The sequence below is a fragment of the Periplaneta americana genome, chromosome 8 (genome assembly GCF_040183065.1).
Source record: "Periplaneta americana isolate PAMFEO1 chromosome 8, P.americana_PAMFEO1_priV1, whole genome shotgun sequence".
NCBI classification, from domain to species: Eukaryota; Metazoa; Arthropoda; class Insecta; order Blattodea; family Blattidae; genus Periplaneta; species Periplaneta americana.
In genome coordinates, this window is record NC_091124.1 from 148,284,405 (window position 1) to 148,297,265 (window position 12,861).

Here is a 12,861-nt window from a genome sequence, read left to right on the forward strand (position 1 = left end):
ACTAGTGCGGGTGAACACAATATTGTCTATTATGCACTCTTTTAATACAAATAATGTGCAACCAAAAGCTCTCTTTGAAGCACGCTCATTTTGAAACAAACAAGCCGACTGATATAATTAATCTGCTACGGATTTGCTACGCGTGACTGTGAAAGCAAACTGCCTACGGATCCGTAGTGCGTACTGCGTAGCATACGGATGACTGTGTAACGGGCCTTACAGCTTGATTCAGGGATTTTGGCCCCTGCAAAAAGTAAGTAGATAGAGTAAGAGCGAGTTACCACTACTGGCGGGCTGGGTCACACAGGTCAGGCCGCGCAGTCATATCACCTAACACTTCCTTCTTATCATGTCGCGGTACACTCCATCTTAAAACAAAACATTCCTCCACACGTCCCGTTACTAACCACTACTTCTGTTGACTAAACAATGTCATGATGACTTATATTTTCTTAACATGAATGTCGCTCAGTTTCGGGCACTGTTCTTCAACAGGAGATTAACCTTGAAAAGAATGTGCTTACTATTGCGTCATCTATTGGAGCGAAGTAGGTACTGTGCTCCAACCACGAGAAAGTCTCCAGGGAATGAAGGGAAGGGGGATGATGCTGTGAATGAATGCTGATGTCATAAGATGTCATAAGGTCACACACGTGGATACTCTTATCTCTATTGGCTAGCTCTCACAGCACAAACCATAACATTGATACAGACATATTGATACTACCCTAGTTACAAAATTAGATCACAGTTAATCTCCTGGGGCCGTATTCATAGACATTTTAGCGCGGGCTTCCGGTGATGATCAGCGTTTTTCGTATTCATAAACCAGTGTTAGCGATAGGATATGATTTGAATTCTGTACTAGTAACCAGTGGATATCCGGGGCTAGCCTAATACGCTCGTAGCGCGTGCTGCGAAATGTCTATGAATAGCACCCCTGGTCTTTTAATCTCTTCATACATGAAATAAAATATGCAGGAGAGCGCATGATTTTTAAACTGACGTTATAACTGTAATATTATTTATCTACTTCGTTCCGAAAGACGACGCAATAGTAAGCACATTCCTTTCACGGTTGATCTCCTGGTTGGAGAACAGTAGATAATATTACCATTATAACGTTAGTTTAAGAAACATGCGCTCTCCTGCATATGCTATTTCCTGTATGGAGGGATTAAAAGACCAGGAAATTAACCATGATCTAATTTTATAACTAGGGTAGTATAAGTATGTGTGTATCAGGTATTGTTTGTGTGGTTTGTGGTTTGAGAGTTAGCCAATGGAGTTGCGTGTACTCACGTGTGTGACCTCATGACTTCATATGACATCAACATTCATTCACAGCATTTCCCCGCTGCGTCGCATTCCCCTGAGACTTTCTCCTGGTTGGAGTACAGTAAGTATTATTTTCCTTCTTCCTCTTTTCTCTTCCCTCCTATGCACATTTGTGATTAAATTTCATTCTTATGAGTTTATAACGCATCAACACAGCTCGCTCATTATCCAAACAACCAAGGACAGGGGCCATTAACGTTGAATCGAGCTGTATTTTTTGCAGGGGCCAAAACCCCTGAATCAAGCTATACTTATTTTCACTGCCACCATCTGTACTACCGACACGCGAAAGTTTAAATCTTATTTAATGACCTATATGTACACACTATTTTCATTATGATTCCATCGTTATTAAAAATTCTACAGCCGTATGTGCACACATAATAAAACTTGAGACTATGAACTTTGATAAGTATTTCACTTTAAAAGAACAACTTCTGTCTGTAGAGAAATTGAATAAGTATAAAATTCTTCAAAACTATATCAGATGGAGGAACAGTGAACAGGCTGAGATAATCGAGATGAAAACTGCAAACAATTCTATTGCTATCTAAAACTCTGCATACAAAATGTATCTAATTGCAGTTGAAGAAACAGCTTACCGTTTCTGTATCCTGCACAGAAGGTTGTGTATGTGACGTATTTCTTAAAATCCCGTGGCTGTTCTTCGATACACTTTTGATCAGATACAACTGGTAGTTGTACCATGCGTAATAAGTCGCTGAACGTATCATTTTCATTAACGCCCCATCCAGCAACCTGGAAAACCATTATAATTAACGTCGGTCCTGGTGTCTATCTCTTTGTGTAATCGTGCGTTTGTATGTGTCTGTGCCTCTTTGTGTGTGCATTGAAATGAAAACCCAGATTACAATAGTACATAACACGAGATATGACCACAGATGTTAAAGCGTGTATAAATAAACTTAACAAAAGAAAAAAGCACTTAATTATAATGTAAATACAGAGTAATCCGTATATGACGCTGCGAGATTTACGATTCCTCACTTTACGTGCCAAGAACAAGGAGGTTTGTCGGGCATTGCATGAGTCCAGTTCACTTAATGTACAGTACGTAATGCAGTGCAAGCTGTTGTGTTTTTTCTACTTGTTTGAGAACAATGCAGGTATAACTCATTCATGTATAGTGTAATGCAAGGTATTCTTTTTTTTTTCTAATTTTTTGAGAATGGTGTATTATAGCATAGGACAGCGAGTTTGTAGTTTTAAGTTACGAAAAAGTAGAATAAATTTTACTTTGTCTTCGAAACGGAACATAAATTCAATCCTTGATTAGGCAGATGAAGTGGAAAAAAAATCTTACAAGTTATTCCCAACATTTTGCTAGATTAGTCGAGTATTTCAGAACAATCTTCGGGGATTGAAGTACATTGAAGCAGAAGGACACTGTGAACATCTCTTTTGACACAAAATGTACAATTGTATTCATTTTAAAGTTATAAACTTTGTCCCCGATAAACAGGTTTTAGCTACTACCGTAGAAATTGCGACCGATTTTTCGGTAACTGTGCGAGGCGTATAGGAGAAAATGCTGCTGAAATTGTCGTGTGAGGGAAGCGTCTTGTATGGAGAACCCTATATAATAATGTTACTATCTTCAATATTACTGGTTTTGCCTTGAGTCTTTCTTGAACGGTCTCATAATTACGCATACTTGACATGAATAAAATGATTAATTTCGAGATTCAATCATTATCCCAATTAGCATCGCAAAATCAAACAAATATGGGAATTTACTTACAAAATATAAAATGTTACAACGAAAATATTCAGTAAAAATAAATACCAAAAGTTATCGGAGGTTAGATTATGTCTCAAATAAATGCGTAGTAACTAATAAATAACCCACGGATTTCTTAGTATCTAAAAATAAGTATTCATTCATAGTTTTCTGCCCAAGGGCAGATCTTTCACTGCAAACCCATCATTCTCCTATCTTTTCTATTTTCCGCCTTCCTCTTAGCCTCCGCATATGATTTATATATGAGCCGTTCAGAGCAAAAGTGGTGTAAGTCAAAATTGGGTAATGAGGTTTAAAGTAAAAATTCTGTAAAATACAGCTCAAAGTAACAATAAATATGGCCTTCTTGCCATCCACTCACTACTAATAGTTTAAATAAATTGAATATTAATTGCTACTTTGAGCTGTATTTTACAGAATGTTTACTTTAACCCTCATTACTCATTTTTGACTTGCACCACTTCTACTCTGAATGGCTCATATTTTAATGTTGTCTGTCATCTGATATCTTCTGCCCCGTACTTTTCTTCCATTCATCATTCCTTTCAGTGCATCCTTCAGTAGGCAATTTTTTCTGAGCCAGTGACTCAACCATTTCCAAAAATTTATATACAGGGTGTTTCATAATTACTATTACAAATTTCTTGGGGTTGTAGAGGGGACTAAGTAGATAAAGTTATGATTGGGAACCCATGTCCGGAAATGATCGTTTCGATGCAAAATAAGTTTGAAGATCAAATCGATTTCACAACTCCCACTTCACTCTTCCCAGTGTGCACTACAAAAGTGATTCCACGTGGTGACCCTGATGTTCTTTGCACAAAGTGTAGCTGCGAAGCATGTTTTCATACACACGCCCCACGAGACCTGGTGTGTGCTGAATACATTCTGCTCTCGCCAGAACTCGTGCAAGGAGATCTTCTTCCGACTTTACACAAGTCTCATAAACAAGGTTCTTCATGTGGTCCCAAAGGAAAAAGTCGAGAGGAGTTAAATCTGCCGACCGTGGTGGCCAAGGAGTTGGACCACCTCGACCTATCCAACTTTCCCCGATCGTTTGTTGGAGATGTTCTTGGACGGCAAGTGAAAAGTGCGCGGGTGCGCCATCATGTTGGAATCACATTTTCTGACGTAGTGTCAGTGACAAATCTTCACATAACTCTACCACTACCTCTTGCAGGAAGGTCAAATACCTGGGACCCGTTAGGCGGTACGGAAGAACATAGGTCCAATCAGATGACCATCAATGATACCACATACCAGCCCATACATTGATGCCGAACCGTTTCTGAAATCCACGTGGCTGTTTGGCATTAGGATTTTCTTCATCCCAAATGTGGCTGTTTCAACAGTTAAAAACAGCCTCCCTGGTGAATTGAGCCTCATCCGTGAAAAGAACCCAGCGAGGATATTCGGGAGTGTCGACACACTGGTATAGAAACCATTCACAGAAATTGGCACGTGGCGCAAAATCTGCCGGGCCCATTGCATGAACTTTCTGTCTGTTATAAGGGTGGAGTTGCTGGTCATGCAAAACACGCCAGACGCTCGAGTGGGGCACATTCATGGCATCGCACAGTGGGCCAGACTGAGTAAAAATGGGACAAAATTGAAAAAATGACCTTTTTTTTACAATACTTTTGACCGCGTATACTCATAGTAGGGATCCTGGTGAGCACTAAATTCATGATGCATCATCAGTAACATGTTTTAACAACTGTGGCCACATCCTCGAAAGAGAGCTATTGTAACCAGGCGATAGCGCACCAGTCAGTCCTAGGCAGTGCGCTTGAGACAGTGGTGTGTGTTACGTGGTCACATTCATGAATAAAGAAATAACAATGTCTGAGAATGTTAGAACAAAGGGTAGGTTTTATTAGGAATACGTGTAATTTTGAATTGGTTTATATAGAGTATAAATATTTGTGATAACTCGGAGGAATGCAATTTAAGCTAATATATTTTAGTTTTCAATGTTTAAATAGGGTTATAAAGTGCGTGTCACTCGATGTTACGAAAACTTTTGTGTCGATGGTTTAAACAGACCCTATAGATTGCAGAAAAGTCTTATTCAGCTGCAGCTACTTGCACTTTTCTGTTTAATGTGCGAAAATTCAGATACCTACGTACAGTATTATTCATTACTATTCCAGATGACCGCTGTTTTTTACACCGTGAAATCATGGAAGCCTTGCTACAAAATAATAATGATAAGACAGCTGTTCATGAGTTTGTTATTTCATAATTAGGATTACGTGAAAATTGTCAACAAGATTTTTCTTCAGAACTAAAGAAAAAATAGTTCATTCTGCAGTAATTTGAATAAAAGATAGCAGAAATGCTACAGAATGAAAAATAAATAGGAAGAAAAATATGGCAGTTCATTGGATCAAGAATTTAAGCTGCTCCCATGCAATAAATTTCATGTTGAACATGTGGCTGGATGTTCATAGTTGTATAGTCATTCTGGTCATCCAAGAAAATTGTTCTCTGAATCATATAAGAAGACCAAGAGGAGGAAAACTGAACATCTCAGAGAAGCTGCTGATCCTGCTGCGCTTGCTCTTGCTACTCAGATAAGTCTGAAGGCTTCTGGTAAAAAGAAGCAGCTAAACTAGTGGAAAATGCTGTAAGTACACCACCCATGTGGCAAAAATTCCAACTGCATGTAACGAGCATAGTGGTTCCTGCAAAAATGTTGCAAAATATAGTGGTGATGACGTTTTAGCCCTGATAATGGATGCGAAATTATCTAATACACTTTATTGAGACTACAAACAAAACGTAGAAATGTAGATTTATATCCAATGTACAATGAAGTACGAGAAGCAAAGCTGCATTGCTATCCATGTGATATTACTCTAACAGAAATAAGTGCAGAAGTGAAGTTACAGAGTCTGTTAGATCATACAGCCAGACGAATTTATGAAAAGGAGAAAGGAAGAAATTCAGAGTCTGTTTCCAAATGAGATGGGACTTCTTGTGGACAAACCTAAACCAGGAGAGGGTGGAACCTCAAACAACGGAAATACTCCTAGAAGATTTTTCTCAAATCCCGAATTAACATATCCATAACCGGGATAGACAAAGAATTATACGTTTTGCAGTTGTTCTTCGAGTAATTTCTAGTAGAAGAGACATTAAAATTGATTATTTCAATCAATATGCGCTAGAAAATGCAAAATTGTTCATTCAGAAGTATCCCTAGTTTAACCTCCCAGCTAGCGTACACAAAATTCTCATCCATGGGTCTCATATTATTAACTCAGCTCTGCTTCCAATTGCACAGTTATCTGAGGAGGCTCAGGAGGCTCATAATAAAGATATTAAAATAATATATCGAGAGCCCCACACAAGGAAAAGTTCTCGTAAAAACACAATGACAGATTTAGTCTCATATCTTCCGATCCTCTCATTTCAAATATCAGAAAGTCACATAAAAACACAAAACTCCCTTGTGAAAGGAAGAACTACAGCTATTGAAAGACTCTAGTGAGGAAGAAGAAGAAGAAAGTGCCATTCATTAAGAAAATGTCGGTAATGAAAATGTAATGATGAGGAATCAGATATTGAATAAAAAAGTATTATGTTGTGAAAGTGCTTTTAACTTAAAGAAAAAGTGAAAACTATTGAATAACTATTGATTTTATGCATCCAAGAAAACAATAGATACATAAAATAATTTTGTCCCATTTTGAGTCGATTCTGGCCCACTGTGCATCGGCAATGTTTCGCGTACTCGTCGACGGGTTCTCTTCTACGTGATGAAGGACTTCCTTTTCAAAGTCGAGAGAGAGGTGCGTCCTAGGAGCACCACAGTCAGCCTTCCTAGCTTAGAAGGTACCTGTTTCTCTCAACCTTTCTTGTAATCTGACAAAAATGGTATGTGATGGAGTGAGGTGATGCGGAAAACGTTCATGATACATGCGTTGTGCAGGTCGACCATTACGTCCAGCTTCGCCGTAAATTATCAATATCTCAATGTAGCCCTACTCTTCAAACGTGTAGTCAACCATCCTGTACTGTCTCGTCCTGTACTGCTCAATGACTGAATCACAACTGATGTGAAAGCCGACTTAATAAAACTGATTGTAAACAGAAGATACACGATACGAGGGGACTGCAGAAGTCGCCCTCAGCCCATTTTGAGTACCGTAAAGTGGGAGATTTTAAATCGAATCGATCTTCAAACTTATTTTGCATCAAAACTTTATCTACTTAGTCCCTTCTAAAACCCGTAGAAATGTATAATAGGAATTATAAAACATCCTGTATAGGCCTATATGTATATCACTTAGCACCAATACAGCAGAACCTGGGTTATACGTAACCGAGTTGAACGTAGTTCTGGTTTGTACAGTTACCCTTAAAAAGAATGAGACGATTCTTGGTTGTCGGAAGTTAAAGTTCTACAGCGCGGTTCACTCGATATCGACGTATAACGATAAGTACCATGACAAATAGAACAAGAATTGTTACAAGGACCACAACAAGGACAAGGATCAGTTTAAGGATCACGAAGAAGACAGCCATTTAAGGGCACGATTTCACAACATAGCTCGGGTAACAAAATATCATTGCTTCTCTGTACCGAATGGCAAATGCCTGCTATCGGATCTAGGCCCTACATTCTGGACTGCTGCTGTCACTGTCTTGTCTCGGTAGCTCATATAGTAGCGTGTCGGTTCCACCATATAGCCGAAATGTTTCGTGTTCGATCCCAGGTAAAACTCTTTTTTTATTGAGGTGTAATTAATTTGTTCAGAGTTCCTCGACTGTATAACTTGTCGAAAAATATGGAGAAATGAGGGATGACGATAATACTTTAGTGTAGACAATGACTATTTAGCGTGATATAGAATTATTGAAATAAGGGGCATCTTGCACAGTAAGAGTTAATAAATCAACCCTAAATTAAATATTTAAATAACAGGATATAACAGGAAGTCCAATTATTGTTGCGAAACTAATCAAATTAAATCTAATTACGTTAATTAAACAAATCCCAAGTTATGACACCACATTGCTACAGCTAAATTCTATGTTATTAACATAAGCATTGAATAGGTCCGTGCTTATGCGTTGGACGACAAAACCAAACATCGAAAGTTTGAATGTTGCCGCGGAATGTAACTTCATGCTTTTTATAATGTAAATCAGACTTCTAACTACAATCATTCATATTCCTTACATTATTTATTAATATTTATAGCCAACATTGAATTTGTAAGGAAAAGACTAGAAATCTCATATGGAATTTGTGATCTGTAGTGACATAAACATAGATTATCTCTCCTTGAAACTGGAGCCATTTTCCCACCTGCATACAAGCTGAAGTAACACAGCCATTGATAAAAGTTTTGTACACAGAATTAGACTGAATTCCTATTCGACAGAACCTATAATCAATGGCTTGTCTGAACATGATAAATAAATCCTAAGTGTTTCCAGTGTCTCTGAACAATTTCAAAATATTAATTTAAAAACTAAAAAAGGGTCGTAAATGCTGTATCTAGTGACTATTTACATTTATGTCTACAAAATGAATCTTGGAAAAAAGTATATGATACTGGTACTACTGATATTAAGAGTAAATGTATTGCATTTTTCACTTTAATTTCAGAATCACTTTAGTGGATGTTCTCCACTCAATATTGTGAAAAAATTAAAAAATAAAAACATGTGGATAACGCAGGGACTTAAAAATCTCATGTATTAAAAAGAAGAATCTATATGTAATGAGTTGCAATGTAATGATCTTCATGTTCTTAAATACTACAAGAAGTACGGTGTAATTTATAAAAAATTATGAAAGAGGGAAATAGAATACATTCGAATAGAAAAGTAGAACATTCAGATAATGCAATTAAAGCTATTCGAAATATTATTGAAGTTAAACTTGTAGATATTCTAAGAAAGAAAATATTTTTTCATTAAAACCAGTGATTATAAACTAGAGGACCCCAAATCTATTGCAAATTCTTTTAATGTCTTATAGTATATAGTACAGAAATATTATTGACAACTTAAACATTCAAGATTTTGCAAAAGATACTACAATTGGTTATTTAAGAGGTGCATTTAATAATTAGTATTAATATATGTAATTAGTCAATAACTGCAACAGTGCTTTTTCATTCAATCATAACATGAATAAAATTGAATTAACATTAAATTAAACACTATTGGAAACACGTAGGTAAAATAGTTAAAATCAACTGAAGGGGTGAGAATGAAATAACCCAAAGCCACGCTTTTAACAAAAATTGTTCTGTGCGAGTGCATTTCTTACACATATGGGAAAGCTACTAATAAAATATTGTAATAACTACTCAACAAATGACATAGCCTAAGGACTCTAAACCTTTTTAAAAGTTTGTCTGTGTGGCTTAGGAATATTTTTTAATTTCATTTTAATTGTTAGTTTTTAATATATATGCATTTACATTGTATGTGTGTGTATGTATAAATGCATTCATTAGATTAACGTTTACAATATTATAAGTTGTAATTTTGTATTGTCTGTGATCATTAACACTTAAAACTCTATTTCAAAGTTATTTAAACAAAAAAAAAAAATCGTTGTGTAGACTAGGAATCGAACTCGCACTCTTCTACACGAGACGCAGAAGTCTTAGAGTCTGAGCTATGGAAACGACACGAAAGCTTGCCTTTCTGTGCGGAGTGTCGATCTAGTCATGAAGGTCCATTGTCGATTTAATTACACGATTTATGTATATATTTATCTTTTATTTACGTAATATTATCATATTTTTGCAGTTTTTGAAGTGAATTTCGGAACGATGCTAGTAACAAACCAAATAGCCTGAATTAAAGTAACTCAATATTCGTTATCTTGTGTATCAGTGCTCTGGTCTCCGATCATGCGCAGTGTCTTACATCTGAAACTTAGGAATATTCAATCGTCTCATCCTTTTCTAGGGAAACTGTACATAGTTATGCACATGTCCTGGCAAAATTACATTTAATTACATAGCCTATAAATTAATTCTGATTTGTACGTAATTCTCTTTTCTAAGTAGCAATTTAAAAAATCGGTTTGAATAGTGCGTATGTTTGTCCGCTTTAATACGTAACATCACATGATTTGTCTTTTGAATTTGAATACACTTTAATTATTTTCCACAATCCTCAAGGTCAGCTACGGGATACGGGAAAAATATAAGCCATGTGACGGTGAAGACCGCTGCCTCTTTACACCAATGATTTAAAGACTTCGGGACTCGGACCGATAAGACAACGAACTCTCACAACTCAAACGAATACAGAGCCGGCATGCTCCGTCCTTACATCTTTGCTTGCCTTCTTTCTCACGAGACATGTTTCAAACATTTGAAAACAGTTGCAGGTCACTCAGTATCTATCAATCATGCGTCACAGTAAAAGAAAGAGCTACTTGCTAGAAGAAAAAGTTAGAAATTTATTAAAGAAATTTAGGAAAATCCCAACAAAACAAAAACTGAAATTGGAAGAGGTTTGTAATGGTATGTAATATAAAAATTAATAATCAAGGGGTCTTAAAATCTGATTTCTTGATTAAAGAAAACCTTGCATAGCAAATGTATGGATTGCATTTATACTGAACATTAAAATTCTAGTCACTTTCTATTGATAAAAAACACATTTGGACAAGTTAAAAGAATCCTTAAGTGCTCCCAGCTCTCTACGTTTTGTTAAACTGATTGCTAGTCATTAAAAAATTCTTTGAAATTCAAATCTTATTTATACGTAGTTTTGAGTTGTACGTAATTAAGCCATTTTCCTTCAGTTACGTGCAACCCCTCATCACATACAACTGATTCATCAGCCTAATGCACTTTCAAGACAACTATTTTTATCAGTTTGACTAAGCTGCCATTTTGCGACTGCAAGAGAAGTTATGTTATAATTCTGATGGAGTTTCATGGAGTAATAGCTTGCAGCTGTATTTCCGTCTAACGTTCGTTACCAAAAAATTCATTTTCGACAATGGAGTTCCTGGTGGTTGTTCTTTTTTATATGTCATCATTTCATAACACAGGAGTGGCCAATCATGATCAGGGATTCAACCCAGATTTTACTAGGCCTATATATCATACTTCCATTTCAGCGAAATCTTGCAAATCGCTCATTCCATGCGTACCAATATTACGCATAAATAATTCCGTACATCGTACAAGAAAAATTCGAGATTAACTAACAAGTACTGAAGGTGTTTTTTTTTTCTTACAGAGCAAGAAGTGAATGAATAGATCCCTGTAATGCGAGTCTCACCATTCCAAGATTTCCTTCAGTCAAGTCATTATCGATGGCCTTGAGGTCCCAATCAATACACACTGGTTGCACAACAGGAGAAAACTCAACAGGTGATCCCAGAACCAGAATAGCCACATCAGATCCGTAATTACCACCCAGATCTTGGTAAGTAGGCTGCATGATTATCTGCTTCACCTAGGAGCACCAATTGCAATTTTTTGTAACCTTTCAAAGAAACAGATTGTAGCCTAATACTCTATTATAATGAAAGACTGAAAGAAAAGCTTAACCAAAGAAAATACTTTTTGGTTTATTTTTTATTATTATTGAATTGTATTTTTCATTTGGGGGCGATTCATCATAAGGGCGCGAAGGCGTATGCCTCTTAGAAAGTTTAAGACATTAAAATTGAAAAAAAGCTCATGAATTATATTAAGACTATTTTATAGAATATATATGAGATAGCAATATGTTTTTAGTTTAGATAGTAGGGAATTAATGTTCTTAACAACCATGTACGTAGGCTCGTTTCATGTAGCACCGAGTGAAACCCTTAGGATCATCGAAAAGAGAAAGGACAACGGTGGGGAAACTATGGTCCATCCCAGGAATCTGTAGAATAGAAAGTCAAAATAAGACCTCTGCGCAAGTGGTATGTGGGAGGGCTAGGGCGAATGAGTGCTCTGGAGGGAGGCATTGCTTGAACGAAACGAGCTTGTAGGAAGGGGATCATTTCTATCTGAACTCTACTGCAGTTAAAATGTCAAGTCGAAAAGCTACCTGTTAATACCATCTGCTACAACGGGCATCTTGCCCCTTAGCGGCCTCGAGCTGATGCTTCCTGCAATACACTCCGACACAGATAGACTCCGTCCATTCACTTCGTCGACATCCGCAAACTTACTCTACAGCAGCGGTCATCAGCACATAGCACCCTGGGGCTAGCGTCTCTTACCCGCGGAGAACACACAGCACTATGATGCACTCGTAGCTGCTAGCGGGTATGCTCTCTACCTCTTCCTGCTGCACGACGGGGCGTAGAGAACGGCTCCGCTTACCCTTTACCCTTTTCAGCGAGTGCTGACGACCTCTGCTCTACAGATTCCTGGGACGGACCATAGTGTCACAGTCAGTGTATACAGTCACGAAGCTTGAGTTATGAGGGTGATAGGAACAATAGACTGTGCCGGTACTATTTCGCATTGTCTGTAATGAAGCGATATTAGCTATCCTAGTGGTTAGCAACTATCTATGGATGGATATTTACTACGTATTGAGCTTCGTGACTGCATATACTAGACTGTGATAGTATAGTTGTTAAATGACTCTGCGGCGCTTGTGTGTCCGCGCCTTTTAAGAGTCAGCAGTGGCGACTCGTGGCCGAAATTTTTTAGAGATTCAAGATTTTAAGGTATTTTTTTTTTAAATGTACGTCTGGTATTTCACGGGAAGAAAATTAAGCATGTACCTAACCAATACAAAAATTACCATTGTCTATGAGGTTA

General features: G+C 37.2%; 1 protein-coding gene across 1 annotated transcript in view; it reads right to left on the reverse strand.

Moving 5' to 3' along the window:
* Positions 1-12,861, reverse strand: part of LOC138704252 (clotting factor C-like) — a 49,717-nt gene that overhangs the window by 23,091 nt on the left and 13,765 nt on the right. Inside the window, exons 5-6 of the mRNA XM_069832127.1 lie at positions 11,375-11,551; positions 1,941-2,097 (exon numbers count right to left, since the gene is read on the reverse strand). Of these exons, the coding sequence (XP_069688228.1) occupies positions 1,941-2,097; positions 11,375-11,551 (334 nt within the window). The remainder of the gene's footprint in view (positions 1-1,940; positions 2,098-11,374; positions 11,552-12,861) is intronic.